This window comes from Primulina eburnea, chromosome 1 (assembly GCF_022965805.1).
Source record: "Primulina eburnea isolate SZY01 chromosome 1, ASM2296580v1, whole genome shotgun sequence".
Lineage (NCBI taxonomy): Eukaryota > Viridiplantae > Streptophyta > Magnoliopsida > Lamiales > Gesneriaceae > Primulina > Primulina eburnea.
The window spans coordinates 24,504,471-24,520,017 of NC_133101.1; the positions used below are offsets into that span (position 1 = coordinate 24,504,471).

A 15,547-nucleotide genomic window follows, 5' to 3' on the forward strand; every position below is an offset into this window, starting at 1 on the left:
TGATGAGGAGGCTGGAAGTGTCGAATTCTGAGTAGGGAAGGCTGGATGTGCGCACATGACCCGAGGACCATATTTTCCGCACATCACGTTTTATGAGTTTAGCGTGGACATGAACATTTTATTACACTTGGTTTTGACATGGTGTTAATTATCAGGATTTTTACTTGATTTATTTCTATGTACTTTTATGATGGCCAAGTCGGAAAATTTTAAACTGCAGTATTTTATTTGTTATTTGATTACAATTATTTTTACATGGCGTATTTTTCAGTAGTATTGCACGTATGCATAGTTTTAAGAATTTCGAAAAATTGATCTTGTAAAAAAAAATATTTTAGTAGCTTTTAAATTAATAGACGCTACAAATGTTATACAACCATAGCTACAGACTATTCCACTCGATAAGTGATAACCATTTGGATAGTTTGAGGGAGGGTTGTTTAGTGCATTATCAAATGAATACTCATCTGTATTAATGAACATTTTCATGTCATTACCAATGAAACATGATAGTTATATCACATAATTAGTCTCAAGCTCAAGCGACATTTACCTTTATTTTAGGTAGCTGATTCGACTAAAAATTTGTTTAGAATATACGATACGCTTCCTAATGAGTTTCATGATCTTACGTTGAGAGACAGATCTCATGACACCTTTTTAATATAAAAGGACTTTATCTATGCAACTTGAATAAAGTATATAAATAAAGTAAATGTCATAGTTGGACAAAATCATAAAATATTATTAAAATAAAGATTTTTTTTACACGAGAGTCTATAATATTCAAGCCACAAGTTGAACTCGTGAGCATCTACTCTAACAACGATGTCTAGCAAGATCTCACAAGGATGGTATAATTATCATGGATACTTGCCAAAAAATATCCAGATTTTTGACTGGTAAGTTGAGCGACCACATCAATTTCCCCAGCTTCTAGGCTCCTTTCTTAGACCATGTTTGGAGGATCATAAAAGTCAATTCCATTTTTGTAAACGGTTTCGGACCGAGTATTAACTTGTCATGAAATCCTATACGTGAGACGGTTTCACGTGTCGATATGTTAGAAGGATTTATATTTGGGTTACCAGAAAAAGTATATATTTTTATGCTAGAGTATTACTTTTTATGTGAATATGGGGTAAGGATTGACCGTCTCACAGATTAGTATCGTGCGACGGTACACATAAGGACTCACATTTAACTTTGTCAGTGAAGATCCTATACGTGAGACGATTTATTGGATCTATATTTATCACACAAGTCGAACTAATTCATATCTATATTAAAAAAAATATTTTTTAATGAAAATAGATTGAATAAAAACTCATTTTATAAAAGACTTACGGGTAGTATATTGTGAGACGAGTCTCTTATTTGGGTCATTCAATGAAAAATATTATTTTTTATGATAAAAATATTATTTTTTATTGTGAATATCGGTAGGGTAGACCTCTCTCACAGATAAAAGTTCGTGAAACCGTCTTATAGATAAAGATTCGTGAAACCATCTCACAAGAGTTTACTCTTTATAAAATTAATAATAATTCTTATAACAGGTATTGTTTTTTTTTTTTATTGATTAGTACAATATATGATATAAATTTCCGATCACGTGCGCATTTTTCCATACATAAATCCATCTTTACTCTAATCCCCATGGCCGCGAGTTTGAGACTTTGGGGGTTCTGCATCGTTTCGGCATTCCTCGCCTCCGTGAGCACCACCGCGCATTCGGGGGAAGTCTCCGCCGCAGATTGCACCAATCTGGTGCTAAACCTCGCGGACTGTCTGTCCTTCGTGGTGGAGGGAAGCACGGCGACGTATCCGAAGGGAGATTGTTGTTCTGGGCTTAAAATTGTGGTCACTACTAACGCCGAATGCCTGTGCGAGGCGTTTAAGAATAGTGCGCAGTTGGGGGTGAAGCTGAACGTCTCTAAGGCCATGACTCTTCCCGTTGTCTGCCGCGTCTCTTCTTCTTCTGTTGCTAACTGCAGCTGTAAGTTTCATCATCATTTTTGATTGGGTATTGAATTTGATGTAGGCAGACCCATGTTGCAATTTCGTGTAAATTTTAAGTTTTTCATACTTTCTTATTAGTTGTTTGATGCGATCTTCACATTTTTCATTTGTTTTTTGGGACCTTCAACAGCAAGTGGTGGCTCTGGTGAAGCTCCAGGTACTGAAAGATCCGATCTTTTTCAACAATTGCATCCTTGTGCTCCATTTAGAAATTGTTTTTTTCCTTCGTATAGTACAATAAATTAGTTAATAATAATGTGGGGTCGCTCTGTACTGTACTTTCGATCAAATTTCAATACTATATTAGTCCCCCGGATCTTATATTGCCAAAACCGCGATTCATCTCCGTAATTATTGGTTTAAAATATGGCATAAGAAATGATTTTGGAATATATATAATGCACATGTTTTTATCTTCCTTTTGTTTCTGTTGTATGCTTCTATTATTTATATTTCTCGGATTGTGGTCGTGTGATTATGTAGATGTCACAATTGTTTTAGTGTTGTTGTTTTTATTTAACTTTTTCGCACCATATTTTCTTCCTATTTTGATTGAAAATCCAAGGAGTTGATAGTTGGTACCAGTGTTTGCTTTTCTTGAAATTCTGCCATTGTTTATGTACAAAATGGAAGTGATTTTTTTTTCCTGTTGTTTTCTTTTCCTGGTTGATTTGGTTGGAAAGGATTTTTTTTCCAAGTTACATAAAGAAAATTTTGGTTTCAGGTTCAGTCACTTTAGATTTTATAGCAGATGCTGGAGCTTTACAATGTTTTTGTTATAGATTTTATATTCTGTATTGTATGAAGTTCAATCTGTTTTCGATTTATTAACTGAAACCGTGATGTTTACCAACAAATCTATTTGTGCATTTTGGTTTGTATGTGATCCAATTGTTGTTTGTTCTTGTGATGTGATTAGCAAGCTGAAAAGTTTCACTCTTACTGTAAAGGACTGCAAGCAGTATTTCGGTGACTTCACCGTGTTTTTGGTTTATTAATTTTGTCTTTTCCATCTTATGTTCCACCTTGGGAGATATTCTTACACGCAAATGTGCTTGTACAATTAAAATATAACACAAAGTAGCAACGTGCTGCTTTTCGATTAATTTAAAAGTTATCCATTTTGATGTAGAGAATCCATTTTACTTGAGGACCAGACTTTTTGTGCGAAGTAGAACAGGGCTTAATAAGTTATAACTTCAGTTATGGAGCTGTGGAATTGACCATTTTCCACTGATATTCAATAATATTGCAAGCTGAAATAATTTACTTTGAGTTCTGTATACTTGGATAGACAATGTGTTCAGTTGGTCAAATGATTTAGTGAATAACCTAAAATTGATACTTATATGATGCAAATGTATTCTACAGGTGGTTGTTTATATGCATATGAAATATTGTCATGACATCTCATCTTTTTGTTTCCCTATGTTTTTTTCTGGTAATGAAGCTCACACACGTTTTGATGTTCTGCTACAGCTCCTTCTCCATTCTCAGAACCTCCCAGTTCAGGTGCGGAGACCCCAAATCCAACCACCATCATTGGTGTTAATGAAGTGGTATCCCCACCAGCACCTGGAAAATCGGGTTCTTCTTCCCTTGTATCATCTGTCTCCGTTTGGATATTTGTTCTTTCCACAACTGTAGCTGCTGCTGTAGCATTATTTGCTTGAATCTGAGCATGCGGTGATCCCTTTTTGGTTATTGATTATACTTGTTATTTTTCAGCTTTAGTTACTCCATATGGTTACTTAACTTTTTAGATACATCGAAACTCAATACTTCACTGGAGCTACTTCTTAATAGTATGGTGGATATATGATGGTTATTATTGACTTGTAAGGTGTTTTTACCTTACATTTGTTTATTTTATATGGAATTATTTCACTTAAATTTATACAATAGCATTAACTGAATGCTCAATGCCTGTCACTTAAATTATGTTTGCTAAGTGATAAGTAGGGACAAGTAATAAGCATGCGGCGACACGGCGTCACATATGACAAAAGGATTGATTTCACTGCATGCACTGTAAGTCTGGTTTATCCTATTGAAAAACGTAATTTCCCATTTTCATTGTTGTTGGAACATTTAATATTCGCAATCTTGATTTTGATGTTAACAAAACTTGTTATTGTGTTTCTAACGTATTTACTCAAGTGTGAAGTTTTTATCACAAGAAGCAAACTGAAACTGAATTCTGCACGAACTGAATTTCTGGCATGCTTCGGTATTTTGATGATATCTCTCAACTGGATGATTCAAATGACAATCCGCCAACTTGATTGATCAGAAAACTCAATTTGGAACAAGTTGTATTTTACGTTAGTTGGACAAATTCGGATGTTATCAAGGTCTAACTGATCGATGAATTACCGAACTGATTGCACGAAAACAACAATCGGTTTGGTATGAGCAGTTGTGGGATTTTGGTCATATCTTTGAGCTCGATTATTGGAATGAAGTGGTTCAGTATGTCTTGGAAAGATAAGACAATGATCTACAAATCATCTTCAGAAGTCAAAGTCTGAATCGAAGAATAAGATGTTTATAAATGAATATGAAGTTACTGGTTCTGTACAAACTGAAATCAGCCTATTTCAGCACACCAACTGAAATGAACTGGTTTAACAGCGACCAACTGAAGTGAATCAGTTGAACTGAACCAGACCAGCTGAAACTGAATCGAACCAGTTGAACTGAACCGGACCAGTTGAACTGAACCAGTTGACCAGAGTTGACCACTCGGGAAAATGTCCAGCAAGGCGAATTTGACTGTTGCAATTTCAAAAACAGTACAAGAACTTTCCAAACGATTATATTCTTGTGTCTAACGTATATTTCATTGTTGGGGTTTATAAATACATCTTGAAGATCAAACAAGAGCTTTTGAAGAGGATTCAAATCATGGGCAGTTAGCATGAATAAATCAGCTAGTTGAGAGCACAACCCTTGTGTAAGGATACATTTGAGATGTACACGATAAAAGATAAAATCCTCAGACACAATCATTGACACAGATACAAGAGAGTTGAACTTCAAATATTAGTTGAGTGAGTGTTCACACAAAGACGTAAAACAATGTGTTTGTAGTCTTTGCATATGAGACATTAAACAATATGTTGATTGTGAGGTGCTGCCTGCAATCTTGAGTGATAGGAGTTCTAGTTGGCTGCTGTCCTTCCAGAGTAGGTTTGTACAAAGAGTTGTATAAATCAAGTCTTCTAGTGAATCCTTCCCAAGGTGATGGGTGATGTAGGTGCATTTGAAGTCTCCGAACATCCATAAACAAATTCGTGTCTATTTGTTTATTGCATTTACTTATCATTTCATAGTTTTAAAGATACATTGTTGAAGCAATTTATGTGTTCTTCCAATACCAAAATATTACATACCAAGTATTTGATAAAATGCTTCAACAAAAATATTTTTACTCATTCAACTTACATATATTTTAAATGGTTTACAAAATTTCTAATCGGTTTCTACGAATGATTATTTCGAGTATCCTCTGCTTGGTTTGAACACCAAACTCGATTTAATTCATCGATGTTCAATATTTCAAGAACCGAGCTATTGTAGTTCAACGAGTTACCCCCTAATCGATTCTAACAAGTGGTATCAGAGCGGTTTGTTCTTGAAAGAACATTGAAACTGATTTCGATGTTATAAAATTCGAAAATTTCAGATTTTTTAAACATATATATGCAAAACTGAATTTTCGTTCAGCTTGCAGCGACCGTAGCAAAAATGACATATCTCCATGCTCGAGTGTCCAAATGACCAACTGCTTTTTGCATTGCAAACTATACTCGTTGAGGATTACATCGGTATAAAATTTGCAGCCTATTTATGCTCGAGAAAAAGCAGTTTATTCATTGAAGAAAGAGCCATGTGTTGCGGCAGAAAATATGCCATGGAGAAAACTGGTTAATTATCCTTCTTCTTTTATAAATTTCAAATTTTAAAAAAATGTAGGGGGAGAACTCATTATAATTTTAATGGGGAGATTATTTTTTATTATTGAGGTGGAGAAAATTTTGTGCTTAAAATGTTTTGAAAATATGATTTTTTTTTATTCACACAAAAATGAGGATGTTAGTTGAATCGATTATTTATCCAAGTTTTGTGACCATCAAAAAGGGGAGATTGTTGGGACTTTTCATGTTCGCAATCTTGATTTTGATATTAACAAAACTTGTTATTATGTTTCTAACGTATTTACTCAAGTGTAAACTTATTAACACAAGAAGCAAATTGAAACTTAATTCTGCACAAACTGAATTTCTGGCAAGCTTCAGTATTTTGATGATATCTCTCAACTGGATTATTAAAATGACAACCACCAACTTAACTGATCTGAAAACTCAATTTTGAACGTCGTATTTAACGCTAGTAAGGCGAATTCGGATGTTATCGAGGTCTAACTGATCGCTGAATTACCGAACTGATTGCACGAAAACGGCAATCGGTTGGGTATAAGCAGTTGTGGTATTTTGGTCATATCTCTCAGATCGATAATTGGAATGAAACGATTTAGTATGTGTTGGAAAGATAAGACAATGATGAATCGAAGCATAAGATGCTGATAAATGACGATGAAACTACTGGTTCTGTACAAAATGAAATTAGCTAGGCTGAATTCAGCACACCAGCGGAACTGAACTGAACCGAACCAGCTGCTGCTGACCAACTGAACTGAACCGAACCAGCAGCTGACTAACTAAACTGAACTGAAACAGACCAGCTGCTGACCAACTGAACTGAATTAGACCAGCTGCTGACCAACTGAACTGAATTAGACCAGCTGTTGACCAACCGAACCGAACCAGACCAGCTGCTGACCAACTAAAACAGACCAGCTGAACTGAAACAGACCAGCTGAACCCGTTGACCAGAGTTGACCACTCAGGAAATGTCTAGCAAGACGAATTTGACCGTTGCAATTTCAAAAACAATACAAAAACTTTCCAAACGGTCATATTCTTGTGTCTAACGTATATATCATTGTTGGGGCTTATAAATACAACATCTTGAAGATCAAACAAGAGCTTTTGAAGATGATTCAAAGCATGGGCAGTGAGCATGAAGAAATCAGCTAGTAGAGAACACAAGCCCTTGTGTGAGGATACATTTGAGATGTATACTATAAAGGATAAATTCCTCACACACAATCACTCACACATATACAAGAGAGTTGAACTTCAAATATTAGTTGAGTGAGTGAATACATTTGAGATGTACACTATGAAGGATAAATTTCTCACACACAATCACTCACACATATACGAGAGAGTTGAACTTCAAATATTAGTTGAGTGAGTCTTCACACAAAGACGTAAAACAATGTGTTTGTAGTCTTTGCCTATGAGACATTAAACAATATGCCGATTGTTAGGTGCTGTAGGAGCATTTGAAGTCTCCGAACATCCATAAACAACTTCGTGTCTATTTGTTTATTGCTTTTATTTATCATTTTATAGTTTTAAAGATGCATTGTTGAAGCATTTTATGTGTTTTTCTAATATCAAACTATTGCATACCAAGTGTTTGATAAAATGCTTCGACAAAAAATATTTTTACTCATTCAACTTGCATATATTTTAAATGGTTTACAAAATATTTAATCGGTTTCTACGAAGGATTAAGGGTGGGCGTCGGGTCGGGTTTCACGGGTTTGGGTAGTTCGGGTCGGGTACCCGAAATTTTCGGGTAGCACATTTATTATCCGAACCCGATATGTAATTGGTGCTACCCGATGGTTCGGGTACCCAAAATTTTCGGATATAGTCGGGTACTCGAAATTTATGTCAAAAATTCTATCTTGCATTCCACTCTCCACTTTTTCCTTCATCATCGCACTCTTTGTGATATCTTCATACATTGTACCAAATGAAAACTCAACAAACTCTAATTTGTGACGAGGATCAAGAATCACTGCATAATACAACATCATGTTCATTTTTTCAATGGAACCCCTCAAACTTATTTTTCATTTTTCTTGACATTTCACTTAATTCAAAATCATCGCTTACTAACCACTGTTTTAGAAGCATGTCAACATCACTTATTTCATGAAATATGGTGTTCGAAGTGACATATAGAGAGCCAGAAATTGCCAAAGTTAGCTTGTAAAAGTGTCCAAAACACTTGACCAACAAACTAACCCTTTCCCAAAATCATATTCAGATGGAATCCCATCATACAGTGGTTTCTAGAGATCATTCACGTAGGCAAGATCTATATCGACATATGAATCAAATGCTCTTTTCAAAGATATCACTGACTCTAACATTAGATATGTTGAGTTCCATCTTGTAGGTACCTCAAGACTTAACAATTTTTTTGTATCTATCTTTTCGATCTCAACACATTCATAAAATTTTTTATACCTTGCTGGCGAGTTTCGGACATACCTCACTGCTCCTCTTATTCGAGAGATAGCTAAATGTTCGTCTTTCCCTTTCAGACCATCATGCACAATAAGGTTGATAATATGTGCAATACATCGCATGTGTAAATATTTCCCCCCCTAAGATATTTGTTTTCCAATTGTCAAATCTTTTTTGCAAATATGTTATTGCAACCATTATTTGATGAGGCATTATCAACTGTGATGGTAAATATTTTATCAATTCTCCAATCAAGTAAACATTTTTCAACGGCTTTACCTACATCATCACTCTTATGTCCAGAAATCGAATAAAAATTCAAAATTCTCTTTTGCAAAGTCCATTCATCATCAATGAAATGAGTAGTTAGACACATATAATTCACCTTTTGTATTGACGTCCATGTGTCTGTAGTTATAGAAATTCTTGGACCATTTTGTCTCATAAAAGACATCAACTGCACTTTTTCATTCATGTACAAATTATAAACATCCTTGGTTGTTGTCCTTCGAGATGGAATTCTAAACTTCAACATTCAACATGCAATTTTGTTGACATAAAGTGTGTAAAACTTTTGTTTTCAACTGTTTTAAAATGAAGTTCATCGACAATCAACCAATAAGTTAGTGCCTCTCTTAATCTGTTCTAATCAAATTTCCAAGTACCAATTTGCGCTTCTTTTGGATCATCTTTTGATTGTTGAAAAGAAATCCGAGCTTGATTAGTTGCAACTTCATGAGGTATTTTTTTTTTACAAGAAGCGATGTGATTCTATAAAGGTCGAGTCCCATGTATTTTTGGATCTGCCTTAATCTCTCTACAACAATATTTGCACAAACCTCGTCACTTTCACAATAGAATTTTTCAAAGTGTTCCCAATATTGTGATCTAGAAGTAATATCTTTCCTAGCTCTCTTTTTAGACTCGGATTTCACTTCATCTTTATCACTATCATGATCTAAATCTTCCACAAAATCAACATCATTGTTCTTGTTCTCATCAGCATTACCAGCTTCTTCCATTAGATGATCAATTACACTCTCCATTTACACAGTAAATTTCTGAAATCCAAAATATTCAATAAGATAGCCATAAATTTCAGAAATCCAAATGAAAACAGAAAAGGTCTATTCAGAATCTTTCATATGAATTTGCTACTGTATGTTCAATTTCCTGAAATGTATGTTCACTTGAACTCATACTCGAAACATACAGCAAAGGATGACGGCAAAGGAGGAAAAAATATAATCACCTTGTTCAATTGCTACTCTATGTTCAATTGCTACTGTATATAATCACCTTGTTCAATTGCTATCAGTCCATGCATTTATTCGTAATGAAGTCATAAAGCCACAAAGTATCAGCTTAATGGTGACGGCAAAGGAGGAAAAAATATCGTACACATTATAACTCAGTATCCATGAAACTTAGGCACAATTTGCTGTGTCATGTACAACCTCTTAAAATTATAACATAAATATTCACATAAACAACCTCTTAAAAATAATTAATCAAATGCTGTGACATGTACACGTTATCTTCTGCACAATTTGCATAAAACCAATATGGCAATACTTGTTAAAATTCCAGCAAAACTATAAGGAAGGGGAAGGATAGCTACGGGAGGGAAGACAATAGATTACTAGCGATTGCAAGATGCCAAGAACCTTACGGTCTCCATGAGAGTTCGGAATCGGGGAATGCAAGAATTTAGAACCTTACGGCTTACTCCTTCCCATGGGCAGAAATGATGGCTAGAACTCGGGTTCTCGAGATATCAACGTTGTTCCTGGATCAAAGGTAGCGATGGCCGATGAGGTCTTTGTCCGACTTAATCAATTGTACACTCAATTTTTGAGAAGAGGCGGCTGAGGCGAAGCGTTGGAGGGAAGACAAATAGACAATAGATTACTAGAATTAGAGATTTAGTTTTTTAATCCTTAATTAATTTAAAATATAAAACATTATATATATATATATATATATATATATATATATATATTATTTCGGGTACCCTAGTTTTTTTCGGGTAGTAAATTACTACCCGAGACTAAGCCGAAAATTGTGTTTCGGACCCGAACCCGAACTTAAATTTATGATTAATAACCGACCCGAACTTAAATTTATGATTAATAACCGACCACAAACGCCCACCCCTACGAAGGATTATTTCGAGTATCTTCCGCTTGATTTGAACACCAAACTCGATTTAATTCATCGGTGTTCAATATTTCAAGAACCGAGTTATTGTAGTTCAACGATCAACGCCCTAACCGATCCCAACAATTGCCTTTCTATAGTTGGTTCACAAAGGCGATCTTTTTTAAAAACGACATTTCCATCACCCTGACTTTCTGCCTCCGTTTGATCTCCGGTTCCATCTTAGGAGCCAAAGCCATGATAGCATCTCCAACTGTGAGAAAAACGTTGTCATCTTCAACTGTATTGGCTAAGCCTGATGCATGAAGCTTGTCAAGAGCAGACTGTCTGGGATTTGCTAGAACAAGGCAAACATTAATAAACTAGACCACATGAATTAGATGTTACGTTTTAAATGACCCAGTCGCCTGGATATCATCATTGACTTACTTGTACGTCTTTCTTTTGTAGACTTTTGTACAGATCTTCCATGGCATGAATGCCACCGGTATCTATATCAGTTAGAGCTGAAAGTTTAGAAAGAAGTGTTTGCCTCAGGTTAATTTGTATGATATTTGGATTTAGTAGTTGGAAAAATTTTCAAGAACCACTAGAAAAGGTTGTTTATTACGTGACATTTCGACTATCAGATATTGAACTTTCTGTTGGTTCTTTTCTTTAAACTGTTCCTCTTCATCCGTGAGCTATCACAATATCCTGCAAAATAAATAATGACAAGTGGTATTTCTTATTGAATTGTGGATTAAGGTATGAAGAGGGGTGCACATTTTTTTTCACTCAATTGCCTGATGCGTGATATTTACTTAAATATATGTTCTTGTCAGATTCAAAATGAGCTGTAAGAGGGCAGCGAGGATCTATACCTTTCCCTTATTGAATTGGAGTTGGAAAAATAGATGGCAGAATCAACTCTCACAATCAGAACACCCGGAACTTTTGTTGCTTCTGGTTATTGCTGTATATTTCTGTAAACCGTAGTTCTTGGGATTTTACCTAGTACAGCAGTTCTTGGCCTAGTCACTTGGAGAAAAATCTTGGCCAAAGAGATAAAAACCTGTTATATCGACAAACATTCAGAAAGTCCCCATCACAGAATGTACTCAAAGAAGAACGATATAAAAAATCTGTCGTGTATTTGCTTTTTGCACCAACAGCTACTAGAAGACCTATCTCGACAGAGTAGAAAACGACCCCCATAGATGTTCCCATACAAGACACGAAATCAAATTTATCAATCTTCCATATGAGAATCATGGATTCACAATCTACCAATCCTAAAACTGCTGATATTTTGATGGAAGCCAGAATGGCGTTTCGGGTGTACTTTAATCATGTGGTGATCACAACTAGAGTCAGGCATACGACACACGACATGACAATATTTGATAAAGCCGTTTTACATCCAGCCATGTAGTTTCAGCCGAACGTGAGAACGATCCTGTGAAGAAATCAACTGCAAGGGTTTTCCATTCTGAATATTAGTGTAGACTGAACATCTGACCTTCCCAAAGCCATAACAAAGAATAATAGATTCGCTAATAAATCAAAACGTATTAACTTTTTCAAGTTTTAAAATCAAAATTATTATTTCCAAACATATATAAAAATTACTAAAAATTATATTTTTTTTCTGAAAATTAAAAACTCTCCAAAATATGTCGACACTCTGAACGACCTATGTTCTTGCCGTTTTCATATTGTGTCCTTGTGTTCAATGTATTTTTTTGTTCAGATGAATTCTCGAATAAATATTTCTCAGCATATTAGTTCAGTTGCCTGTCCCTATCCATTAAGAGAATTTGTGGGAATTTTGAGTGGAGAGTGCTATGAGAATATAGTGAAACAATTTACACAGCTCATACTGTGGATCCAAGTTGCAAGTTTTGCATATACAATGTCCTACATGGTAAAGATAAGAAATGTTAGGAATCTATACTGTGGATTTTAGTCGGATAGCGACTTGGTGCGTTTTGAGGTGCTACCTGAGTTATGCAGAGACTTTCAATGGTAAGTCCTGCAATGAGGTCGCCTGTAAACATAGAAAGGTCGTACCTTCTTCCCCAGTCTAAAATCGGGAATATCGCTTGAATCCAGAGTAAAATTTTTCTTGCTTTTGTTTGGTCCTTGTAAGATCTCAGGGGGTCATCATGGAAGAAAGTCTCTTTGAAGGTGAACTTGAACTCATTCAACAGACTCTGCTTAGGGGGCACTTTCAAAGGCAAGTTAAGCATCACGACACGAAGAAACCTCGCTCGAAATATCCGCCTCGTCCACAATATGGTAAGCACTCTGTCGTTTCTCGAGAAACAAAAAAAAAATCGCCCAGAATCACAACAGAAAGGTTACAAAATATTGGTTGCATGTTGACATTAACACCGTTCAACCTATACTAAGTATATATATTCGCCCCTTCAAATGAAAATTATTCAGCCTATGTAAATGAACTTCATGCAAATATAACTTTTACTCCAAAACATAAAAGAGTTTATTGTCACTTGTAAATTTGTATTTGAAAGCTTTTGAGGTCTTTGTTCAAATATCATAGGTAAAAAAAAAAGGCCTTGGTTCATTGGATTCGAATCCCGTTGAGTTTTCTTTGGACATGGAGAAGATTACACATCTGGGGAAGGCTTTTTTTATTTTTTGAGCGTTAATTTTTTTGTGAGTTGGACAACGTCGTTCTGTCTTTGTACAATCCGATGTGAAAATGGATATTATGTTTTTTGTATTTTCATCATATTTAAAATTGTTGTTTTATAAGCTCTAATTTCTCATATATTTAAGAAATGATGCTTCCTTTTTGAGTAATTATCGAGTTTTGTAAATCTGGAGATTGACGGGTTAGGTATGGAGGGTGGGTCAAGGTCAATTTGAAAGTTTGTGCCAAAAATTGACAATTGAGGTAGCTCAAATTCCTATGTGAAACAACTTCTTCCATAAAAATAGGTGTGCATTTATTTCACACGTACGGAGACCAAATACATCTAGAGAAGAAAAATATTTAGTGTTGAATGTTTTTTTTTCTTTTTGTGTAAGTTTGAGATATTGTTCTATCATCAATACTCAGTGTCGAGATTGTGAGAGTTTGAGTATTTTGTTGTAAACACTTATAATATTTTTCATATTAAAAAGATTTGCAGTAGCTCCAATGACGTAACCTATATTGGATGAATCTAAATCATAGTGTTCTTGTTAATTTTTTTATTCAACGAGTCTTTTTGGTACTATATCATCGTCATGATCATCATTCCTTCAGCGTAATTCCCTATAACTGGTATCAAAACCTTGCTGTAAAACTTCTTACAATTCTGAGTATGTTATGTGGTTGTAGATTTGTCTGATATTCCAGATTAGAAAAGATTTTTTAGATTTTTTTTATAAAGTCTAGATAAGCGATGACCGGAAATGATAGATCGAGACCGAGAATCAAAAAGTTCGATGGAACAAATTTTTTCGTTTTGGCGATTAGAGATTATCTGTATAACAAGAAGTTGCATAAACCTTTATCAAAAAAGAAGTCAGAAAAGATGGAGGATGATGACTGGGTGCTTCTTGACCGACATGTGTTAGGTGTAATAGATTGACCCTAATGAAGAACGTGACACGTAATGTGGCGGGGGCACATACTACAGAAGAGATAATGTCAATTTTATTTGAAAAGTACGAGAAGCCATCAACAAACAACAAAGTACATCTCATGAAAAAGTTGTTCAACTTGAAAATGAGAGAAGGTGATTTGGTGGCTAAACACCTCAATGAGTTCAACACTATTGTTTCTCAAATAACATCAGTTGAAATTAATTTTAATAATGAGATTCGTGCACTTACTATTTTGGCGTTTTTATCAAATGTTTGAGGACCAATGCATGCAATGGTTAGCAACTCTGTTGGAAAAAGAAAGATACAGTTCAATAATATTATAAATCAAATTCTTGCTGAAGAAGTTCACATGATGGATTTGGGTGAAAAAACATCTTCGAAATCTGCTATAAATCTTGAGAAAAGAGGAAAGGACAGCAGCGACGAAAAGAATTCTAACCAATGGCGCAGTAGGTCAAAGTCAAAAAATGGAAAAGACAAAAGCAACTTGAAAAGAATTTGAAGTGCTGGAGTTGTCGTCGATCTGGAAAATTAATAAAGTTAGGCATGCATCAAAATTGACATGAAATCTGATATTAGTGGGACAACTCGATGAAGAAAGCCATAATGTGACTTTGGGTGATTGTTCTTGAAAGTAAGTAAACAAAGGAGCCTGATAATTGCTCATGGAAAGAAAACTGAAACACTATATATGACTTCCAGTTGCAAAGATACTTTAGCAGTTGTGGATGTTGGATATAATTCAAGTCTATGACATTATAGACTTGAGCATATAAGTGAGAAAGGAATGAAGATGCTTGTATCAAACGAGAAGCTACCATAATTAAATACTGTTGAACACAAGCTATGTGGAAGTTGTATATTTGGAAAGCAGGTTTATGAAAAATTCTGGAAACAACATTGAGAAACAGCTAAATTGATTCTCAGATATTTGAAAGGTACTACTAGTTTATTTTTATACTTCAGGAGGTCAAATTTTGGCTTATAAGTTTTTGTTGATGCTGACATGGTGGTGACCTGGATGGCAATAAAAGTATCACTGGGTATGTGATCACATTAGGTGGTACGATAGCAAGTTAGCAAGTCGATGATATGGTTGAAATCTTATTTAGAGGAATTGAGTCAGAAGCATGAGAATAACATGTTACACTGACAGCTAGAGTGTTATTCATTTAGCAAAACACTCATGTTTATCATGCTAGGATGAAGCATATACAGGTTTGGTACCATTTCATGAGATCAATACTCGAAGATGGAGTCTTGATGCTTGAGAAAATTCTCGGAAGTAACAATCCAGCCGATATGCTCATAAATATTGTGACAATTGACAAACTGAAGTTATATTAAACTTCAATTGGACTACATGTATAAAA

At 35.0% G+C, this 15,547-nt stretch overlaps 1 protein-coding gene and 1 long non-coding RNA gene across 2 annotated transcripts; one reads left to right on the forward strand and one right to left on the reverse strand.

Moving 5' to 3' along the window:
* The first annotated feature begins 1,630 nt into the window (after positions 1 to 1,630).
* LOC140829466 (non-specific lipid transfer protein GPI-anchored 11-like) lies at positions 1,631 to 3,881 on the forward strand. Its single transcript, XM_073192731.1, has 3 exons — positions 1,631 to 1,999; positions 2,153 to 2,179; positions 3,502 to 3,881. Exons 1-3 carry the CDS (start codon positions 1,660 to 1,662, stop codon positions 3,693 to 3,695), a joined length of 561 nt encoding a protein of 186 aa, XP_073048832.1. The 5' UTR covers positions 1,631 to 1,659; the 3' UTR covers positions 3,696 to 3,881.
* LOC140829475 (uncharacterized) lies at positions 3,505 to 11,388 on the reverse strand. Its single transcript, XR_012117470.1, has 2 exons — positions 6,817 to 11,388; positions 3,505 to 6,755 (listed from the first exon to the last, which is right to left on the reverse strand). It is a non-coding gene; the product is annotated as an uncharacterized lncRNA (long non-coding RNA).
* Between the last annotated feature and the right edge of the window lie 4,159 nt (positions 11,389 to 15,547).

Excerpts from the sequence above, each read along its gene's own strand:
- LOC140829466 (XM_073192731.1), top strand. The coding sequence starts at position 1,660 with ATGGCCGCGAGTTTGAGACTTTGGGGGTTCTGCATCGTTTCGGCATTC. Across the intron at positions 2,000-2,152 it reads TTCTGTTGCTAACTGCAGCT|CAAGTGGTGGCTCTGGTGAA; the intron begins GTAAGTTTCATC and ends GACCTTCAACAG. Across the intron at positions 2,180-3,501 it reads TGGCTCTGGTGAAGCTCCAG|CTCCTTCTCCATTCTCAGAA; the intron begins GTACTGAAAGAT and ends GTTCTGCTACAG.